The 22,106-nt window shown below is 34.1% G+C and overlaps 1 protein-coding gene and 1 long non-coding RNA gene across 3 annotated transcripts in view; one reads left to right on the forward strand and one right to left on the reverse strand.

Moving 5' to 3' along the window:
* Window positions 1-17,283, forward strand: part of LOC124365778 (formin-like protein) — a 164,043-nt gene extending 146,760 nt beyond the window's left edge. The window contains exons 10-17 of one of the 2 annotated variants that reach the window (XM_046821790.1): window positions 1,871-1,987; window positions 4,253-4,493; window positions 5,922-6,187; window positions 7,262-7,478; window positions 9,721-9,848; window positions 14,889-14,983; window positions 15,106-15,175; window positions 16,957-17,283. In XM_046821790.1, coding sequence (XP_046677746.1) covers window positions 1,871-1,987; window positions 4,253-4,493; window positions 5,922-6,187; window positions 7,262-7,478; window positions 9,721-9,848; window positions 14,889-14,983; window positions 15,106-15,175; window positions 16,957-17,268 — 1,446 coding nt within the window. In that variant the 3' untranslated portion in view covers window positions 17,269-17,283. Of the gene's footprint in view, window positions 1-1,870; window positions 1,988-4,252; window positions 4,494-5,921; window positions 6,188-7,261; window positions 7,479-9,720; window positions 9,849-14,888; window positions 15,054-15,105; window positions 15,176-16,956 lie in introns of both variants that reach the window. The other variant, XM_046821789.1, reaches the window with a different exon arrangement.
* LOC124365779 lies at window positions 7,378-12,148 on the reverse strand. Its single transcript, XR_006922744.1, has 3 exons — window positions 11,860-12,148; window positions 9,667-9,907; window positions 7,378-7,506 (listed from the first exon to the last, which is right to left on the reverse strand). It is a non-coding gene; the product is annotated as an uncharacterized LOC124365779 (long non-coding RNA).
* Window positions 17,284-22,106: the final 4,823 nt, after the last annotated feature.

Here is a 22,106-nt window from a genome sequence, read left to right on the forward strand (position 1 = left end):
AGTGATCGATTCCTCCTCCTTTCTGTTAACATGGCCAAGCCATTGTAATGTTCTGCTTCTTATAAAGAGTTCCGGTTCCTAGTACAAGTCTCTAAAGTTCTTTATATTTCCTCATTTTTCATTCTCCTTCCTCTTGGATAGGGCCATAATTCTTCTTAATACTTTGTTTTTGAAAACCATTAGATTCTCTGGGATTTCCTAGTAAAAGCCCAAAATTCTGATCCATACAGTAGAACAGGCTGGATCATTATTTGATACAATCCCATCTCTCTTCTAGTGGTAACAGCTAACTTTTAACTAGCTTTATCAGGGCTCCAGTAGCTCCTATCTACCTATTGCCTTTGTCAATTTAAAACTATATGTTTTTGAACCCTGCACAACGGACCAAAAAAAGCAAGAATGTTATCTAAAACTTTAGACCCGTTTCTTTGTTACAACCATTTCTAAAATGATAATGAGAAATTTTGCTGTCTATACTTTTAAAGGATTCCCTGCTTTTGAAGTATGGTACAGTAATGGCTTTGGCTATACAACTGCTTTAAACAATCCGTTGGATTTAAAACAATTAACGAATGCAGAAAATACAATGGATCAGTTTGTTGAGTATTTCTGGATCTTGATGAAAATGCCATTATAAACTCAGCCATTTTCTTCTTCATTAGGATTTTTAGCATTGTCAAGATTTCCTCGTCATATATTTCGATTAACAGTTTCTGCTTGGTATTAAAAGACAAGCATCTTTATCTTGTTTTGCTGCATGATTTTGGTCCTTGGTGATTTTTTAACACATCACTTCATCATTTGATCTTTTCTGCTTTTCTTGCCCTCTCTTTTTTATCCAACCTGAACCGTATTGGCTAAAATTAGATTTATTAGTTTAATACCTACCTACACCATGGCTCTAGGTGATCTTACGTTGTCAAACATCACAGCACGTTCACTGTGACGTCTGCCTGAGTCAACATGTTAAAGTACTGAATCATTATCAACTTTGTCATAAAATTCAAATCAACAAAATTTAAATGTACAAGGGATCCCAAAAAATGGACATTAAAAAATTTTTTTTTTAATGCACTTTTCAAGTCTTTTTCCCCACTGTTTGAAGTATCTCTGGAACTCTTTAACTTTTACATCATCCAATGCCCTTTGCTATTTTTAGAAGCAAATAATGGAAACTATTTTTAACACTTCCACATCGTAAAAGCTCTTCTTTTTTTAGATTTTACTTCATTCTTGAAAACATAAATGTTTCTGAGGGCTCTGTCTGGTGAATATTGAGGGTGGGAAACGACAATCCATCCCATGTTGAATTGTTCTGAGAAGACATTTCAAACAAAAAATGTCCTTAATGGTATATACTACCAATGGTATATAAATGGCGGTAACTGGCAGTACTGGCCATCTAATCGCATATAGTTAAGAGAAACGGAGAGTTCCCTTAATGGCTACTTAGACCAAATAAATCACTTGAATTTTTAATACGAATTACAAACTTTCAAATCTACAATTGTGTTTATATAAAATTTATAACATCAACTACGAATTATAAATTTTACTAATGGATCTTTAATTTTAAAACAGCTACCTTTTAAGCGTATAGTTTGTTGAGTTTAAATACTTTAAAGTGGGCGTTAACTCTTTCTCTAATATGAAATTTATCATTTCCTAAATCCTAACAATATAAAGCAATTTTGTTTTAGAAACGTTGCACATCACAACTCACCACAGATGATCAAAACACTTTCGGTAATACAAAACAAGAAATCTTGAAATTAAATACTTTTTGAAAGAAGATTTGGTTATCAGAGACCTCATTTCTATGTGAAGTAGTGGTACAGTTGTAGTATACACAGTGCTTTGTTATATACAGGTGCAGATATCAGCGTATCTGGACAACGTGTTCGATGTGGCGGCACTGATGGAGGACAGCGAGACGAAAACGGCAGCACTGGAGAAAGTGGCCGAACTGGAGGACGAAATCAGTCATGTGAGTATCAGTTAGGCATGGATCTTACTTAAAACCTTCTACTGTTGTAGACTTGGACCTACCTTCAAGCAATAACACTGATCTTAACCTCAGCAGAAGAGATAGTAATTAATAATTTTCAAAATATAGATTTGTATATTTATAAATTTGTTTCCCCGTTTTAATTTCTAATAATCTTTAGGGGAATGTCCATTAGATGACATAAAGTTTTTAAATATTTCTTTTTTTGCCTTTCATTAAAAAAAATGTTGAGAGAGTAGAGATTAATTAAAAGTTGTGAAATAGTAATCCCTACCTTATAACCCATCAAATGAGAAAAATCAACAACTGAAGCTAAAGCCACTTACAAAGTGTATTTATGTTATCTTGATTAAAAAATAAACTCTTTCAGTTATTAAGTGCCTCGAGACACTGTAACCTGCGGTTACAGATAGTAATGCCGATATGTAATTTTATATAACAATTCGCCTCGACAGCGTGTCCCTTCAGGACTGGAAGACTTAATGCTGGCCAAATACTTATTTATTAGTTCGAAAAATAGTTAATTCTACTCCAGAGCTGTTTCCCTAAACTAAATTACTAATTAAAATCACACCCAGCTTTAATGAGAACCTACGAATAATTGAGAATAATAATCATCGTGTAACAAATTTAGTGCTGGCTGACTCCTGCCGATTCCACATGGCCTGCTAATTTTGAACTGAATAATTGTCAACTACATTGTTAAAAACTAATTTTTCCCTCCTAACACCTCACCCCCGGGACTCTACCCCTAATTAAAGTGAATTAGAACATGGTATTAATAAGTTACTACAATCTTAAACTAAGGTACTACACGCCTCCAGAGCTTGTCCCCGACTCCTCACTTTATCGCTAAACCCCCCGCCCTTCCTACGTCAGTCGTGACGTCATTTGTACCTTGTCCCTTTTGGACTTACCGTGGCTCCGCCACAACACTTTTACGGAGACCTCAAAAAAAAGTGTAAATGGGCCAATTTCAACTCTACCCATGTACGATGAGAAATGTTGCAATCAAAGTTTTTGCCCCTCATCGGGAGCTGTATTTCTTAAAGTGATGATAAATTGTGTTAGAATGTTAACTGAATGTCAGACAACAGTTGCGCTCTATTCGTTGTTCTTGGTCGTTTTGTTATCGATCCAAAACTGGCTGTCATTGGCAACCAAACGTAATTTTGGGGAGGATGACAGTGCAATTTTCTTCTAGTTGTTTCTTTAAAATTGTGTTTTTTTCTGTTTTTAGTGAATTGGCAAATAACATTTTTTATTTCCTTATACATATTTATTTGATAAATATAAAAGTCTTGAAAAAAAACTGGTTTTTACGTCCTATAGTAACTTCTCAAATTTTAATTTTAATAGAACAAAGAAAATTAAGATTAATATTTGTATAGTTAATTGTACGCTAGGGGCAAATAAAGAAATTTATATTCAGGGGTCTAAGGGTTAATATAGGATGTGTATTCTTTTACATTATTGGTAACAAAGGTCTAAATGCAAATTATTGGAAATTTTTTTCACTTAATTCTCTACAAAGATAATAACTATATTTTTGTTTTAAATATTTTCTAAATTTCTCAATATGTAAGTATTAAAGCCTCTTTTAAAATTATTACTGTACACTGTCAAAAACCCAAAATATTTTAAAAATTATGTTCAGTTTCTAAATTTCTGTGATTTTTTTATTTTAACTTGGACATTACTATTCCAAAATAATAATTATTATTTGGAGTGTTATTAAGTACATACTAATCATCATAATTACAACTCAAAATGGTCAGTTTTTTAGAATATAAATAAATTATTATGATGGATAGTTGCACTAGTAGATTTATTCGTGGATTTCAAATTATTAGGAGCTGAATGTATTGAGACCACTTAGGTGTCATGAGGACTGGTTTTACAAAGGTTCTGTGTTTTACTTGTTCAAATATAACCTTATCAGTTATGCCTTGAGAATAATTTTGAACCAATCAACTTTTAATTTTTTATTTAATTTTACATGATTAATAAACATTTTCTTTAAAGGGTGACGTTTCTCGATGAATTTTCATTGAAAAACTTTAATTTGAGCGATACTGATTTCGTGTTTTGGATTACAGAGTCAAAAAGCCCTTGTACATCAGCGATTGGCAGCAGTTTTGCTGCAGATGTTCAGGATACTTGAGATTTATACTTGTCATCAATTTCTGTTCATCTGAAAAATGATCAAATGGAATGGTCAGCTGACAAGTGGATGTTGTGTAGGCCCACGACCGACTGTCAGAGCTTGAGCGAGAGAGCCTGGCACAGTTGGCAACCCTGGAGGCAGCGCTGGGGGAGGCTCGTACTGAGTTGGAAGAGGTGGTCGAGGGTCGACGGAGGGTTGAAGAAGAGGTCCAGACACTCCGGAGGGTGGTCAACTCCCAGCAGCTGGAGAGCAAGAGTCGGCAGTCCATGCTGGAGGAGAAGATACAAGAACTAATCTCCAGGACTTCTCCAGATTCCGGTAATCATTCATCAGAAATCATCATCCATACAACATTTTTGACAATAATAGGATCAGAAACGAATACACCGTCTATTCCCTTCATCCTTCATAATGTCCACCCAATAAGGTCCTCCTTCTTTATTCTCCTGCAATCCAACCTGAAGTTTTATCACAATTTATTGGATTTGTTGTGTCACCAGTAACTAAAAATGGGCATACTCCATAAATCGTTAAATTTTATTCTAACATTCTGAAGTCCTATCCTTTATTGCACCGAGTCCACATATGGTATGTGTGACTTTGCAGAACAATGAAGGTACAGCAATAGACAGACTTTGGTGCGCAGACCCTGCTGGAAGCCAAAGTAGGGGAGTTAACCAGTCTAACATACGTTACACCACATAACAGAACAAATTGTGAGGTTGAAATTCACAATTTATTTTTAATGTTAAAGGAATCAGTAGATTTCAGTTATAATATATTGTCAAAAAAATGTATAGACATTTAGATACATTATAAACACGTTATTTTAAACTTTAAGGTTATTAATGTTCAAAACGGTTAGTGTAAATGTGTGAATAATTTTGTACTAATAATGTTATTTGTATGATAATTTATAAATAAGCTATTCTGTCAAACTGGTCAAAATTTTGCTCTTAAAAATATACACCTCATCCTACTATTGGACCTGATAAATTTATGATTTGCTGTTCAGTTAGGCGTGTAATAGACCAGTAAATATGTTTTACATGTATTCACGCTTAAATGTCGCTTAAGTGGACCAAATGCTAAACATTTAATTCATTTACATGTTATTGTAACCATCCACAAAATATAGATATAGATTTAAATCGTGTAAAAGTCATCGGATGGTTTCCTCTTCTTGGATTTTAAAATTATTTAAATACTTTGCAATAACTCAAATTAAATTATTGTCTGAAGTTTGTTTGGGAGTCGTTTAAGAATATGTGTCACCAAAACAATCTTTTCAGTACCAGTAGAGGTTCTTCTTCACTAATCCATGCAAACTTTTCAAAAATTCTTGTATCCTTTCTCATGTTGGTAAGTATTCCAAATTTAGTTTGCCAACAACCTTGTTTATCTTGAAAATGTTCAGTAACACATAGAAACTTAGCTGTTTTGATCAAAAGGTAAATAATTGTAGTCAAATTGATGATTAATTAATTGAGAGAAGTGGTAACAATGAGTGATGTTATATAAAATTATGATTTAAATTACGAGCTGTAGTTTTTATTACAGGTGATTAAGGTTTCAATTTTTGAAAGTGAATACATTGTTTTGAAACAATCTATACACTGGAGCTAGAGAATTTAGACTTTACCGAAGTTTACTATACTAATTGCTCTACATTTTATCAGAACCTTTGTGGTTATCCACATTATCTTGCCAAACAATACTTTTTTTATTAATTGAATATTTGTGCAGGTGTGAGCAGTGCCTTGTCGTCGTGTTCCACATCTTCGGCAAGCTCGTGTAGCAGTAACACAGTGCCCGCACCACCACCACCTCCGCCAATAGCCTCACCACCACCGCCACCTCCACCTCCTGCTAGCAAGAGCCTGACACCCCCTGCCCCACCTCCACCAGTGGGCATGATGCCGGCCCCCGATGGCGCTATGACCATCAAGCGCAAGGTCCAGACCAAGTACAAGTTGCCATCTCTCAACTGGATCGCACTCAAACCCAACCAGGTAATACTTCAATGGGTGTTTTTTTTATTTAAGTGTTGTCTTTACATCAGATGGTCTTACATTTAAGTGAGAAGTTTCAACATTGTCAAAATAGTGAAATACTTTGACAAGAGCCTTTGTTGTTTAAGCAATAATTTACATTGGATAACACGTTTTTATGTAAATTCCTAAAACTCCAAAGAAGAACTCTATTGATTTTGGGCTCAAAAGGTCAAAGACCAGTAAACATTTTGTTCTTCAGTACTCAAATGGGTAGTTTTCTAAAGAAATAAACATGTTTGATAAAATGTCATGGAGAAAGATTTATTAAAAATGTATTGCTATTAAACACTCTCATTTCAACAGTTTGTCACAGTTCTGATGTTTTATTATTGAAAAATGTGTTTTGTGTAATATCATTACACTATTAGAAAGTGTTTTTTGTTTCACCTCCTTGTTGTGTGTAGTTCTCAGAATTGTTGTTGTTTTTTTAATAAAAAATTGAAGACAGATAAACAAATTGACAAACTATCGTAGTAAATAATGCTTTGCTTACAGTTTTTATTTTCTAAGTCTATCTATGCTTGTACGTTGCCGCAAATTTATTTGCAGACGTCCGATTCTCAGCGGTAAACAAACAGATATACAAATGGATTTTTCATTGTTAATTTTTGTGTATCTTGAAAGTTTTTTATACAACTATAGGACATGTTTAATATGCCCTCTATAACAATACATGTATTTTTATCCTAAAAATGGTTCATCGTGGCAAAAGGTGGTTTGAATTTTTTGGCTGGTTGCTCATACTGGGCAAATTTGCTTTAATGGTAACAAAATAATATTCTTAGTCATTATTTATATCAAAGGATATTCCTTTTCTTCTTCACGGAGTGTATTCTTTTGAATGTCTCTGTGAAGAATAAGAGGAAATCTTGGGAAGGTAAATCTGCTCTTCCTATCTTGTCCAAGTTCTTTACTACTACTCAGTTATTACTGTACAGGAATCTGTTTTGAATTCACAATCGAGAATTGTGACCAAATTTTGGTGTTGAAGTAAGCAATATGGCGTTTTGAAAGGCTTACTCTTGTGTACAGGTGCGCGGTACTCTGTTCAATGAACTGGACGACGACAAGCTGTACAAAGTGATCGACTTTGCCGAGTTCGAAGAGATGTTCAAGTTGCCGGGCAGTGGAGGGCTGTTGTTGACCAACGGCACACACGAGGTGGACGGTCTCACCTCGCAGCCCAGCAAACGGTTCAAGAAACCCGAGACCGTCTCCCTGCTGGAACACACCAGGCTTCGCAACATTGGTGAGCCATTCGCTTATTGTTGCAGTCACTATAATAACAGATAGTGTTAAATTTGTTTTATTTAGCTGTTATCATTTTGATTGGTTTTAGAATGAAAACAAAATATTTGAATTATTACTAAAATTTTGTAATTTAAATGAATGTATAGAAGCTACAGCGCCACAACATCAAAATTCTAATAATTTTGCTATAAATATTACTTAATTGTAAAAAAGTGTTAAAATTGTTATTTTGGAGTTTTGGTTCGATAACAAATTTTTCCTAAAAAACTAAAAAATACTAATAAAATAAATAATGTCTGTTTTCTTTAACATCATCAACCTCTTTTTAATCATGTGAGAAGTGAAATTCGTAGTTTTATCCGAAAATTAAATTACCTGGTAGAAAAAATAGGTCCCCAAAATAATTAAAGTAGCAAAGAGTTAAAACCTTATATTCATCCAAAACAGAGCCTTTCATCCGTTCACTTTAGGGAATCTTAACACCGGTTGTAAATTTTCACACGTCATTGTAGAGTAGGTGGCAAGCAGCTACGTGCATACAGGCCATCAATTGGTAGCAAGTCAAGGATAAACTAAGAACAAAAAGGCTCATCAAAGGAGTAGAATGGTGTTCTTTTAGCCAGCTGCCGAGCTGCTGTCTCAGGTTCACTGCTGCTGGAAGGTGGTTCCAAAGCTTGGATCCCCTGTAGCTTGGCTTCTCTTCATATTTGGCCAGGTGGTGTATGGGGAGGTGTTGCATGTCGAGTGTTGTACATGTGCAGCTGTCATCCCGTTTTTGCAAAACTTTTCTACACGTTAATTTTGACGAAACTGTTCTTCGCCAAAGCTATAGTCAAACTTGAAGACTTTGGTGTGTCCATTGTAATTAGCAATGGGTAGAGAAAAGGAATGGTGAGATACTGAGAGTGCTAAGTCTGTGTTTACAGTTCTCTGTGCCATGCCTCACAGGCCAAGGTCGTGCACATGCTGACCACCTTAAGGTTAATTTGGGGGAGGATGACTGGAGGAAAGCAGAGGCGTCAAGCATTATCCTGGAGTGGCGGTCCGACCGTTTACTTCTTCTCTTGGTTACCCACGTCTACAGATAAGAATGTTAACTTATTGCAGCACTTTTATAACTTTATATTGTATTTTTCTTCTTGACCACTACGACGATCTTTATCTTTATTTATTATAAGTTTTTTCTCCAGTTCTGGTAATTGATTTTGTACATTTTTTATTACAAAAAATTTTGAAACATATTTCCCTACGAAATTTGAATTAATGTAACTCATTTTCTCACGTACAGGTGTGATGCAACTGTGTGAGGGAATATTTCTATACACAATTGTAGAGTACCTATCAATGTAAATACTTATTACAAAAGTTATGGTTATTTAAAAGTTTATTAAAAATCCGAAACTTCAAAAATCCGAACACTCGCTTTAAACATGTCAACTATATTTTGCATGGCACTAAGAGCACAATGACCTTGGGAATGTTTGTTTTGAACCATCTACTCCCCAGTAGGATGAGTCTATTTTTAACTCCGTCTGCGTCATTGTGTCACTGTCGCTAGTCAGTTCAGTTGCTTCACTTTTTCAGTAGTGTAGTCGTAGTTGCGTGTTGCCTTATGTCGTTGGACAACGATTTCGTAACTTCAATACAAGAACTGGAAAATCAAGAAAGCAGTGATACTGAAGAAGACACAGCTGACGATACCGTAGCTTCACATTCTGAAACGTTTACTCCGTTAGAGACAATGATGTCTTGGTACAAATCATAGTCCGAATGCAGTCAAGCTCGACTCCTGCTACTCAAGCGAGTGAAGGATTTGGCCGGCAGAAAACGAGTTTCAAAACTCACAACCCAAAATCAGCAACTTTTTCAAATAAAATGTTTTAGTGTTTGTTTTCGTACAGCTATGTTTATTTTCTTGTGTGTACATACTTAGTGTAATTAGGAATTTCTAAGTTTTGTTTGAAATTCTGAACAAATCGGAAATCCGAACTCCTCTTCCCAGTCCAAATTAGTTTGAATTTTTGTTGCTCTACTGTATATAATATAGATGAGATATTGTGCTACTGTAATATATCTGTTTGTAAAATGATGGAAACAAATCATGGGTTTTGGATTTGATTTCATGTATACCTGGTGCAATTAAGGTTATGTTTCAATGGTAGGTGTAATGTTTCTAATTGACTTACCCCTTGTAATTCAACACGTCGGAACATGTAAACAGCCATTTTACTGTGTTACAGCCATCTCTAGACGCAAGATAGAGATGTCAGTGGACAAAGTGATATCTGCCGTCAACGCTCTGGACTTGAAGCAGGTCTCGCTGGAGAACGTGGAACTGCTGCAGAGGATGGTCCCCACAGACCAAGAGGTAGATCTACTTGCGTTTATCTCAAGGGTCCAAGGAAACATTTGTTGTAATGGAAGGTTCTTAAAAACGACGTTGTTGTTGTATCGAAATGCAGTCAATATTTCTATAAAGGGATTTTTAGAGCTGATTTTAACCGTTTTATAAACAATTTTAACTCTTAAAATGCCAAGCTACTTTATGAGCTGTTACTCGTTTAGATCAAAATATTTGTTTTTAAATTTTCCCAAGTCTCTTTTTGTTTTTAAATAAAGTGATTGAAACCCTAACCAAAAATATGTATTTCACTTAAAAAATATGTATTTGTTATATCCTTAACAAATCTATAAAAATACAGAATATCTGGATTTGCCACTGTATCTAATAATTTACGCACAAGGCAAACTAAAAACTAAAATAATTACTAAGCAATGTAGCATACAACAAGAAGAAACATTCATAAACAACCGGAAACGAATATTGCTAGTAACAGTTGACTGAAATAGATGACTTGTCTTTAGGTGTAAAATGCCTAGGGAAACTCCAGCCGAGCTGGTCGTTTGTTTGTTTTATTCTGAAAACAGATTGATATTCTTTCATTCACTTTAAATCAGAAGTTTGTGGCTTCTAAAAATTCTCAAGAAATCATCGCCATGCACTCTTGTGGATGTTTCTAGAACTACAGATGTATTTCTTGCTCTTGTCTTTACTTCAAAGCGTAAACTGTGTTACAAGAAACCGTACGTACTGCATTTAAAGGCACATGCGGTGTGTTAAGGGTCAAACTGTAGGCTGTACATTTACAAAAAAATTACACCAAACAGATCAAAAATAAAATGCAAATATGAAGTAGAGGTAGGGATGGGTATGAAAGAACGGAACCGTTCTATTGGAATCGTTGTGTGCCAATAACTGCTCCGTTTCAGAACCGTTCTCAAGAACTAACAGTTTTGTAGTTCCACAGTTCCAAGTAAGTAACCATTAGGGCTTGACTACTAAGATTCACAGTTTTGCCGCTACACAGTACAGTAACTAGTTCTTCTATCTCTCTCAACTCAACAGTCTCAACTATTAGACCTAGTGCCATTATTTTTATTGGTCATAAACTCATACGCATTGTTCCTGAATTCTGTGAAAACAATAACTATTGTAGTAAAAGATTTTATTCACCTAAATAAGTTTCATAAAGTATTGGAAAAAATACATTAATTAATACACATTGGTAAGAAGTTAATTTTGTAAAAACACCTAGTTGCCATATCTGGTTCCCATAGTTGTAGTTAACGTTCTCATAGACTTAGAACTGTGTCAAACAACCAAAACCGCAACATAAGATCAGAATTGAACTGGGGAGAACTGTTGAATTCAGACAGTTCTGTGGAATCCTTTAACAGAACGGTTTTTGCTGCATAACCGTCTCGTCTGGAACCGCTCTGCGAAACAGACAGTTCCCCCGATCTCTGGTTAGAGTAAATAATATCAAAGTACCTCAGCAATATCCAATTTCTTTTCCTTTAAATTGACTTCATCAACTTTCAATGACCTATATTTCAATTCCAGTTAAGTAACTTCCCCAGCACTGCTTTAGCATAAAGAAAGTCTGTTTAAAATTGTTCACATTCAATTAATAGATCTAATGTTTTTGAGTTCATAAGAAGATTTAAAGTTTTTTTTTTAAATATTGTTATTGGTTGTCCTTCAAATAGTATGTAGTTGCAATTAAAAAAAAATAGATCACTCGCTTTTTTTTTTGGTTAGTCACATGGTGTCCATCAAAAATGAAAAGAACATAACTAAAAATATCTGTACGGACAATAAAGTAAATTAGGACCATTATAAAATATTTTCAGAGGTATTCAAGAAATGAAAAATATGAAATCGGTTTTCATTTATCTACCCTTTGTTCTTGTTCTTAATCTCATTTTAATTAAAACTAATTACATTTTGTAAAAAAATGAATACTTGCTCAAAATTGTCACTATTTTGAACTTGAAGTACTCAAAAGTTGATTCACAATTCTTCTACTAGTACTTACCAACAACTACTGTCATTAAACTGCACAAAAGTTGGACAATAAGTAACCATTTAGTCTTTCTCACTTGAAGATAAAAACATGGAATATGCAAAAAAGTAACGTTCTTTAACTTTCAATAGAGGAAACGCATTGCCTTGTATGTGGATGTTAATGCGTTCCAAGACATTTCCACGTGTAGTGATTAGATTGTTATCCTGTACATGTGTGTATTTATTTTAGCCAAGGTTTACTCTAAGTTTATTTATTTATTACAAATAAATTCTTATCACTTTATGATAATGACCTCTTTACTGCAGTATATCAAATGCAAATGTTGAATAAAGATATGCTGACTTGTGTATATATATATCTGTGATGGTTTGATAACAAAGGTACACAATGAAAATAAAGTCAACATACAAGGCATTTATTACTGTTAATCAAGTGATTTTTAAAACTTTTCTGAACATGAATGTTTATTTGCTCAGTTACCGAACCATTTTAATATAATGGCCGAAATTCGAAAAAAATTATCAAAACTATGATAAATTATCAGTTGTAATTTTACTTGACTGTATGTGTGAATGTACATTCTAAATCTAGCAAAAATATAAGAAATCAAGTAATGTAATCACAGTGTTGGTTTTTTTATCACATGAACATATATTTGAAATTGGTCAAATCACATAAAAATTTCATTTAAATGGCTGAAAATTATTAAAAATGGTTGAAATGAGATTGCTGTATATGTAATACAATGATTCCTTTTTTATTGTATGAAGTCCACGCCAGTATCTTATTTGTGAATTTTGTTCATCTTTAGTTCCTGGTGTCAGAGGCCACAAATTAAAATTGTAATTAATTTTAGCTATTTCTTGAATCTGTGACATCATTGAGTAAAATCTGCCACAAATACATGTACAGAAAACAAAAAAAGGCTCCTTTGTTATTTTATAGGTCATTTGGCACAAAATTCACTGCAAAATCGTGTTTTAAACAGAAGTACTGTTATTGTGGAGGAAAAAAACAAATAAAACATTGGGTAGTACTGTATTAATACTTTTCTTCCATTTTTTACTTTTTTATATGACTGTGTAATCTTCAGATCCAATCTGTATTCTGGTTTTTGATTACTTTTCATACTCATTACTTGGTAACAGACTGATAATTGTAGTTAATTTAAATTTTACATGTAAATAATTTTATTACAAAAAAATGTTGTTTCTGTTGTTATTTGTACACATTTTACCTTTTTCGCTTCTAGGCGATTTGCTCACAGCCTGTTCCAAAAATTGCCAGCCCAGTTTTAGACATTTTGTATATAAAAATATCAAATAATTCTCATTAATGATCACATAAAAATAATTAGCTTTGTTATATTTATAAAGGACTAGTATTTTAAGCTAATAAAATGTTGTATATTTTAACTTAACAAAAAACATAAAATAGCTTAAACTTTTGTTTAGTTTTAATTTTTTTAGTTTGCTTTTAAAAAGAATATTGAGGTACAACTCAATATTTCTTCCAAAATCATTAGTTGATACACAATATATTCTGAACGAATAAAATAAAAGATCGAAGAGTTAATTTTATAATTAAAATGTTTTTATAAGAAGTATTGCAAATCATTTAATTCATTAATACTAATACGGAACAAATAACAAAAAAAGTTAAGTTTTCACACGTCAGACTTCCAAAAATGTAGTGTAAATAAAGAGGGTGAACTCCCTATCTGTATATCCATCCACACATATGTGGATTTGTATGTTTTTTTTTCCTCAGGAGGAAATGCGTTATGCACCTAGGGTCTCCGCTTTAGAGCTCCCCGTGTGTGGGACTCCCTTTTCTTCTCTTTCTCTACGATCCCTAGGTTTACCCACTAAAACCTCCTGCGCTTCATCTACTGGAACTGGGATCACCAAAAGGCATTACTTCAGTCCAGCAGGGTCTCAGCAGTATGACATATACTACTCTACTCTTCTAGTCTATTGATGTCCTTCATCTTCTTTTGCCTCATGATCCTCTCAACCATTTCTGTCACCATGTCCCACTGATCTTGGCTTTCAATCATCTTAGTTATGATGTTGCCACTCGTCAGGATGCCAAGCTCCACCAAGTACGGTCTTCTCAGCAGGTCTCACCTCTCACAATCCAGTATGGTATGCTCTGCCGTGTCTACATCCTGACAGTATCTGCAGTTCTCGGATTCTGTTTTCTGCATACGAAATAGGTATTTTTGGAAATCCCCATGCCCAGAGAGAAACTGTGTAAGGAAGAAATTCGGTTCGCCATGTCTTCTTTTGACCCACTGAGCAACATCAGGGATGAGAGTCCTTGTCCATGCTCCTTTCTGACTGCTTGACCATCTTTCTTGCCACTGATATAGTAGTCTATTCTGTGCTTCAGTAGTTTCCATGCCATTATGCCGATGTACTCTTTCCTCGGCTTTTATGCTTAGTGGCGGGACACTTGCTATGACAAATGCTGCATCGGCTGCAATGGTGCGGTAACCACTGCAGACTCTTAGAGCCATTTTTCTTTGTACTTGATCTAATGTACTTCTTGCTCTTGCCGAGTTTAAAGCCCTTGTCCAGACTGGGGCTGCATAAAGAGCGATCGATTCAACAACTGTTGCCAGCAATCTTCGTCTACTTGGACTGGGCCCCTGTATATTCCCCATAAGTCTGCTAAGACAGCTAGCCACTTGGATTTGTATCTGTAAAATAATTATCCACGATGCCCACTTTAAATATCTTCTAATGCGGCTTATTATATTTTACAATAAGTTTTCGAAATGTCTGGAGTACCGAACATTGCCAGTTTATCCTTACATTGACATTGTTCGGTCTTAAGGACATTGGCAATTTACGCACAGTTTTTCGACCGGGAGATAATAAATGATAATTTGGAGATGCCATGGAGTATGTACTATTGTGATAGTTCTACTTCAGTTGACAACAATTTTATTTTATTTTTTGGGAATTAAAATAAATTGATTGGAGTGGATGAAATACCGTGACCAGTATTCAATATCGTTTGCGATGTTACAGGCCAAGGCTTACCGTCAGTACCAGCTGGAGAAGAAAGACCTGTGTCTGCTGACAGAAGAGGACAGGTTCCTCATGCAACTGACCAGAGTGGAGAGGCTATCGAACAAGTTATCCATTATGAGTTACATGGGCAATTTCCTGGACAACGTGCACCTCATCACTCCGGTAGGTGGAATTGATTGTAGTAGTGATTCTTAGGTTAGACCAGAGTGGAGAGGCTATCGAACAAGTTATCCATTATGAGTTACATGGGCAATTTCCTGGACAACGTGCACCTCATCACTCCGGTAGGTGGAATATTGTAGTAGTCATTCTTAGGTTAGACCAGAGTTTTTCAACCGTTTCCAGTCCATATACACCTGACCCATCGGTCTGTTACGGTGTTTTCTGCGAATCCCTTGTAGTATTTAAAAAGAAAGTTTATTTTAATACCTCTCTATTGCAATAAAATATTTTCAATTAAAGAATCTTTAGCATGAAAAATATACATATATACACAAACTGGGTCTACGAAAAAGAATGCTGGGATTTTAAACAGCTGTTACTTAAAACTATTCGAGATAGCTAAACAATTTAAACGTCAAATTGAAGTTGAAATAAATTAAGTTTGAGTATAAAACCGTCAAAGTCTGTATGCTTAGAGTGATTGGCGGATTTAATCTGATGCATTTACTGAATTTTGTAAGTATGAATTCTCAATGTTTTATGAATAACATTGTGGACTGTCCATTTGGGTATGTTTAACTGAAAACTTCGTGGGACAATAATTGATTTTTTGGGCTTGTGGCGCAAGCAAGATTGGATTTCTTCAATTTTTTCATAATTTATTTTTGGCCAGCCAGTTGAATGTCCTTTCAATACACTTCCTGTGTTATGAAAGTGATTAAACCAGTGAAGAATTGCTTTATCATCTAGTGAATTTGAATCTAGAATTCATCTAGACCTTGATACGTAACTTGAAACCGACGCTGCATACTAACAATTTATTTCAATTCTGCGAGAACACACTGTGCCTTCTATTGTGCTGTAAACATCTTACTCTCATGTTTATATACAGTATATATGCATGTAATTAGTGCGTATATATTAGTCAGGGGATCCATACAAATTTATTTCAAAATATGTATTAAAAGGTCTATCCCTGTTATACCATTAAAAATATAACGATAAACCTCTATAGATTTTCATGCCGCCAAGGCATATAATGGGATAGGTTAAGATCTCCTGATTAGACTAGCACGTGCACTGGTTGGATTGTTGTTGTGGTGTATGGAGAATGTGTCTACTTTTACCTTGGAGAATGTGTCTACTTTTACCTTTGTGGCTGAAGTCAATGTCTGCTGGTTCAGACAACAGTTTAAAATAGCATTCTGCTTAGAGGAGTGCCAAAAGGATCTAGCTTGGTACCCTTCATCAATTTTTTTATTTACATGAAGAATATAAATACATTTTTTTCTAAAAGAAAATTATCAAAAAGAACAGAGTATGTATCTTCTTGCAAAATCTTTTGACATCTTTGGAGATTCAGGCTTTCATCAGTTAAAAGTTTGAGTTTTTTAACTAAAAAATAATGTTTAAAGACAAATTACGTCAAACATGCCAATGAGAGGAATTGTGGTGAAATTTAACTGCAATAGTGAATGGTGTTATCTTGAAGGAAACTGCTCGCAAGAATATAGGTCCTACAATAAAAGATTAACCTAGAAATTTCATATCAATAACATGTGTGCAAAAATAGCATCCAGGAATTGTATTCTCTGTAATCCCTAAAAGTTTTTGTATTTCTGATAGTCTTGTGATATCTTATTGTGGATTAATATTCTTATACTTTGTCGATAGAATTACTTTATGATTTATATTAATATAAAAGGAGATTTATATTGTACAAATATCTGTAATAAAATTATATAAGCATGACTCATATATTGAAATATAGAAAGTTCTACAGCTATAGTAACTCCAGTGGTATTTATCAGTACAAATGTAGTGAGAAATCCTAAACATCCCAAAAAGGCCTAAATTATTCATGAGGTAATTATTCATTATAATTTTTGATCGTGGGTTACAGCAAGTGCACGCGATAATCTCTGCCTCATCGTCGGTGAAGTCGTCGCGTAAGCTGCGCCGCTTGCTGGAGGTCGTGCTGGCTTTCGGCAACTACCTGAACAGCTCCAAGCGCGGACCTGCTTATGGCTTCAAGCTGCAGAGTCTGGACACCCTCGGGGACACCAAGTCCAGTGACAAGCGCTCCTCCCTGCTCCACTACATTGCGGAGACAATACGCGAAAAGCTGCCTGATCTGCGCACATTTGACACAGAACTCCTACACGTGGACAAGGCGGCCATGGGTGAGTGTTTGCGTTTGCTGAGACAATTCTAATTCCAATGGTATTGTCTCAAACATCTTTACTTTGTCATCTTAATTGTCTGTTCTGATACGATCTTCTGGATCCAATAGCTTTTAAATCAAATAATTATTATTATGGCTTAAGGATTTTATTATTTAGTACAGTAACAAAACATATTTACTTTTTTGTGTGGTTACTTTTTTCTTTCATTTCGTTTTCTAGAATTAAAAGGTATGATTAAAGCTTATTTTTCAACAGCAGTGTGTTCTGCTACAAGACAAATTGCGTACTTCAGAAGTAGACAGATTCTTGGTCAGTGATATTGAGATATCAAAGATACTAAAAGACTGACACAAAAGTGAATTATATTAAGTACATGAATGGTCATTGTATGTAATGTTATTACTTGATTTTAATAATAACAATTGAATGTAACAAGCAGTTTTATCTTATCTCCCAGAGAAATAATTTAGGAGGTTGTCATAAAATCATAAAAAAGTGAAAAAAAATGTAAATGAATTTTGAATGTTTTGTTATTATGCTTTATAATTAAGTAATCCAATAAAAACTGGGTTTCCATGTAATTGTGCTGTTATGGATAAAAAAATTAACAGATTGATTTGAAACAGATAAACAAAAAGTAATAAAATCTTGACAGTTGCTTTTGATGTTTTGTTTTTTTTTACTAAAACATTTGTAAGATTCAAGATTCAAGATGTCTTTATTAGTCATTAAGCAACATAATAAGTTACAATAGACTTCGTCACATTATTGGGCAGTAATACTTAAAAAATTAACAATTTTAGAATTGGTGACTTATTTTAAAATTAACAGGAATGTTCCAAAAGACATATAAACTTACAAAACTAATAACTGGTATAAATAGAGAGTGGTTGTATAAAATTATTTAAGAAATGAGAAAGCATTGTAGGGTATATCAAAATATATATAAAAAATATATCAAAAAACACAGACTGGACAAGAAACACAAACAACCCATACAATTAAAACCCAATGAAAAAACGTAACGATATAAATATTTAAAATATGTAAATCAGGTGGTTAAAACATAAAATCTCCAAACTATAAAATAAAAGTTTAAACTTAAAACTTGACTAGACAAAATTATAAACTTAAGGAACTAATATCACAGGCCAAATATTCATTCACAGAGTAAAATGCCTTTTCTTTAAGCCATTTGCTTACAATTCATTTAAACCTATTTATATTTACAATCCATCCTCCTTTTGGTAATTTATTAAATAGTTTTATTTTCATATAGATATGACTACCTTTTGTTTTTTCAAGCCTGGTCCTTGGCAGCTCTAACATGTACTTTTTTCTAGTTTTATAAGTATGTATGGTTTCTCTAACCGTATAATTTTGCAGATTTGCTTTCACATCCAGTAAACAATAATATATATACAAACAGGGCAAGTCATGACATTCAAGTCCCTGAAAGCTTGCAGGCAAGATTCCCTTTCACTAAGATTTTTTATAATTCTTATTGCTTTTTTTTGCCAGACAAACACTTTATTTGAATGGTAACTATTTCCCCATAAAGTAATTCCATAGACTAAGTGGGAGTGGAAAAAGGCATAGTAGGAAGTTATTAGCATTTCTTCGGTGATGCAGAGTTTCAATTTGCGCAATAGGAAAATTACTCTCGCCAATTTAGTACAAAGATTTTCTATATGGCTTTCCCAACTTAGTCTACTGTCTAAAAAGATTCCTAATAGTTTAACAGGCTTAAAACATTTGTAAATTACATTGTCCATTGAAAAAAATTATATTTTCTGTTTTGCTATTGTTTACAACAAGCCTGTTAGCCTGAAACCACTCAGTTGCTACCTTCATTGCATTTTCTTGTTGTTTTATTAAACCATTAAGTGTACTATGGTGATTTAGAAGAGTAGTATCATCAGCAAACAAAACTGACATACAGGGTAAATTGAAAGGAAAATCATTAACTGCAACTATAAATAAAAAAGGACCCAAAACTGAGCCTTGTGGCACACCAATTTGAATTGTTTTTATGAAAGACGAATTAGAACCCTGAACAACCATTTGTTTTCTATTTTTCAAATAAGATACCAACAAATTCAACTCACTACCTTGCACACCATAGCAATAAAGTTTACTTATAAGTAACTCATGAGGTATGCTGTCGAAGCCTTTAGACAAATCAATTAAGGTTGCAGATGATGTTGTTTTATACTCAAAATTATGAATAACATTACCAACTAGAGTTTCTACAGCTTTTGTAGTATTCAGTCCTGGTAAAAACCCAAACTGCTCTTTACATAAGAGACCATTTAGCATGAAAAAGTTTTGTAATTGGTTTTTGATACAATATTCAAATATTTTGCTAAAAATAGGTATTAAAGATATGGGACGATAACTGGAAGGGTTCGTTTTATCACCCTTCTTATAGATAGGAACTACTTTTGCTATTTTTAAACATTGAGGAAATGTGCCTTCAATTAACATTCGATTAAATAGATAAATTAGTGGTTCAGCTATGACACTGATAATCTGTTTAGTAATCTTATTCGAAAAACCATAGTAATCTTCACTACCTGATAGATTTAATTCAGAAGCACACTTTAGGACATCTTCAACAACAATTACTTTCCAATATAACGTATTTCTTGGAGTACAACTGTTTACATAATTATTTACTAAGTTAAGAGCTACAATAAAATCAGCAGGTACTTGAGTTTTATTCATATCTAGTGCTACATTTATAAAATAATCATTAAAAACATTAGAATCAATATAAGACTCATGAGATTGTGATTCTGTGCTTTTTTCAGCTTTGATAATATTCCATGCGGCTTTACATTTATTTTTGGACCTCTTAATGTAATCTTCATTTGCCAATAGCTTTTCTTCCTTAATCAAGGTTTTATACCGTTTTCTAGCTTCCTTGTACACTGATTTAGCCAACAGTTCTCTTTCTGTACCTTTACTATTTTTTACATTGTCATAACAAACTAAAACAAAGCTTCTAAAATTCTTAAGTTTTGGCGTAAACCATTGAATATTTGGCCTTGTAAATATATACTAAAAAATTATTTGGAGAAGAAAGCAAAAAACACTATTGTAGGGCAACCAAATAGACTTAAATGTCCTGAAAAATAAACTAATTTATCTGTATCCAAACTCATTCTATTAATATATTTTAGTACACACATTCATTTTTACCAAAATCTATTCAGTCCTAGAGAGGCTAGGTTAATTGCTTCCTCAATGGGTTAATTTATAGGAAGTATTTTGTTGTATCCAAGCTGATCAACCCATGTTCGTGAAGGTTCAGTAGTCTGCTATGATACGAGCCTTCTTTTTCAAGTATCCACCACTTGTCAAAATTACGATCACTATACTGTGTTTTCTTGCTCTCTTGAACATTATTTCGTCTCTTTCAACTACGAGGGCTGTTTTTTAAGTAAGGGCCGTTCTCCCGTACACGGTAGTAGTTCGCGTTCCTGCCGTAACGAGCGTGCACCTCGCCTCCCGGCATTCTTAGCGAACAACTTCATGCCAGTTGCAGCTCTGTAGCTAACCTGTATGCATTACTGTGGATCTATAAAATGTTTAAGATTATCGAATCACCCGCCGCGTGTGAAATTCGGTCAGTGATACGATTTTTGACTGCAAGAAACATGTCGGCTGCTGACATTCACCGTCAGCTTTGTGAGGTGTATGGTGCCAAGGCAATGAGTGAAGGTAAAGTGCGGAAATGGGTCCGAGAATTTAAAGATGGCCGCGAAAATGTCCACGATGAAGATCGCTCAGGCCGGCCATCTGTGATCACGGGAGATTTGATTACTGCAGTTGACGCAAAAATTCATGAGGACCGACGGTTCACCCCCCCCCACCCCCCCCCCCCCCCACCCCCCCCCCCCCCCACCCCCCCCCCCCCCCACCCCCCCCCCCCCCCACCCCCCCCCCCCCCCACCCCCCCCCCATCCATTTCAATACTCCCAGTTTGTTTTTTTGCCACTATTTTTATTTTACTCCTTATCCCACAATTGAAGAACAGAGGTCAATAAACCCCATCTTCAGACACATCAAAGAAAAGAGCACACAAATGTAATATTAGAAAAATCTCTCATTATGCAATAAATTTAGTTTTCCTCAATTTTATGTATATAATAAACCGATTTCTTTAAAACCATACCTAGTCATATCGGAATTAAATACTAATTAAATCATTTATAAAGCATTAAATATTATGTTACACATATTAATGAATCTCAAATTTCTTAAAATAGATGCTGTGAATTTTTTAAACTTCTGACACAAGAAAACATTATTGTAAATTACTTTATATTGATTAAAATTATTTACATTATTCAATGTTACTTTATCTGAGGGATCATAAGATAGTGCTTACAATTACAAAATTTAGATATCCATGCAGCAATTCCATTTTTTTTTTTTTTTTAACACTTTTTAAAAACAGTTTTGTAAACAGTGTTAGATCTGTGCTCTCTCATTAGATGATACAAAAGATGAAGGTCGCATTTCAAATTTTCAAATGCCTTAATTGCCCCCCCCCCCTCCCCACAATTTGGGGAAAAAGGTAGTCAATAAATACATGAAAACTTCAATCCATCTAATAAAAAAAAAAAACTCCTACATGCAAATTTAGATTTCCACTGTAAAAAATGTAAAAAGGTAAAGAGAAGTGAGTGTAATGCTACCCTGTACGTTATCATTTACTTTGATTGTGTTGTTTTATTGCATAATGATTAGCCTATTAATAGGTCACAATTAATTAAAATTGATTTTTTTGTGTTTTTAATATCTTTACAGTTATGCAATATGTGATGCTAAAATAACTACTTTCAGAACCCTAAAAACA

The sequence above is a fragment of the Homalodisca vitripennis genome, chromosome 7 (assembly GCF_021130785.1).
Source record: "Homalodisca vitripennis isolate AUS2020 chromosome 7, UT_GWSS_2.1, whole genome shotgun sequence".
NCBI lineage: Eukaryota > Metazoa > Arthropoda > Insecta > Hemiptera > Cicadellidae > Homalodisca > Homalodisca vitripennis.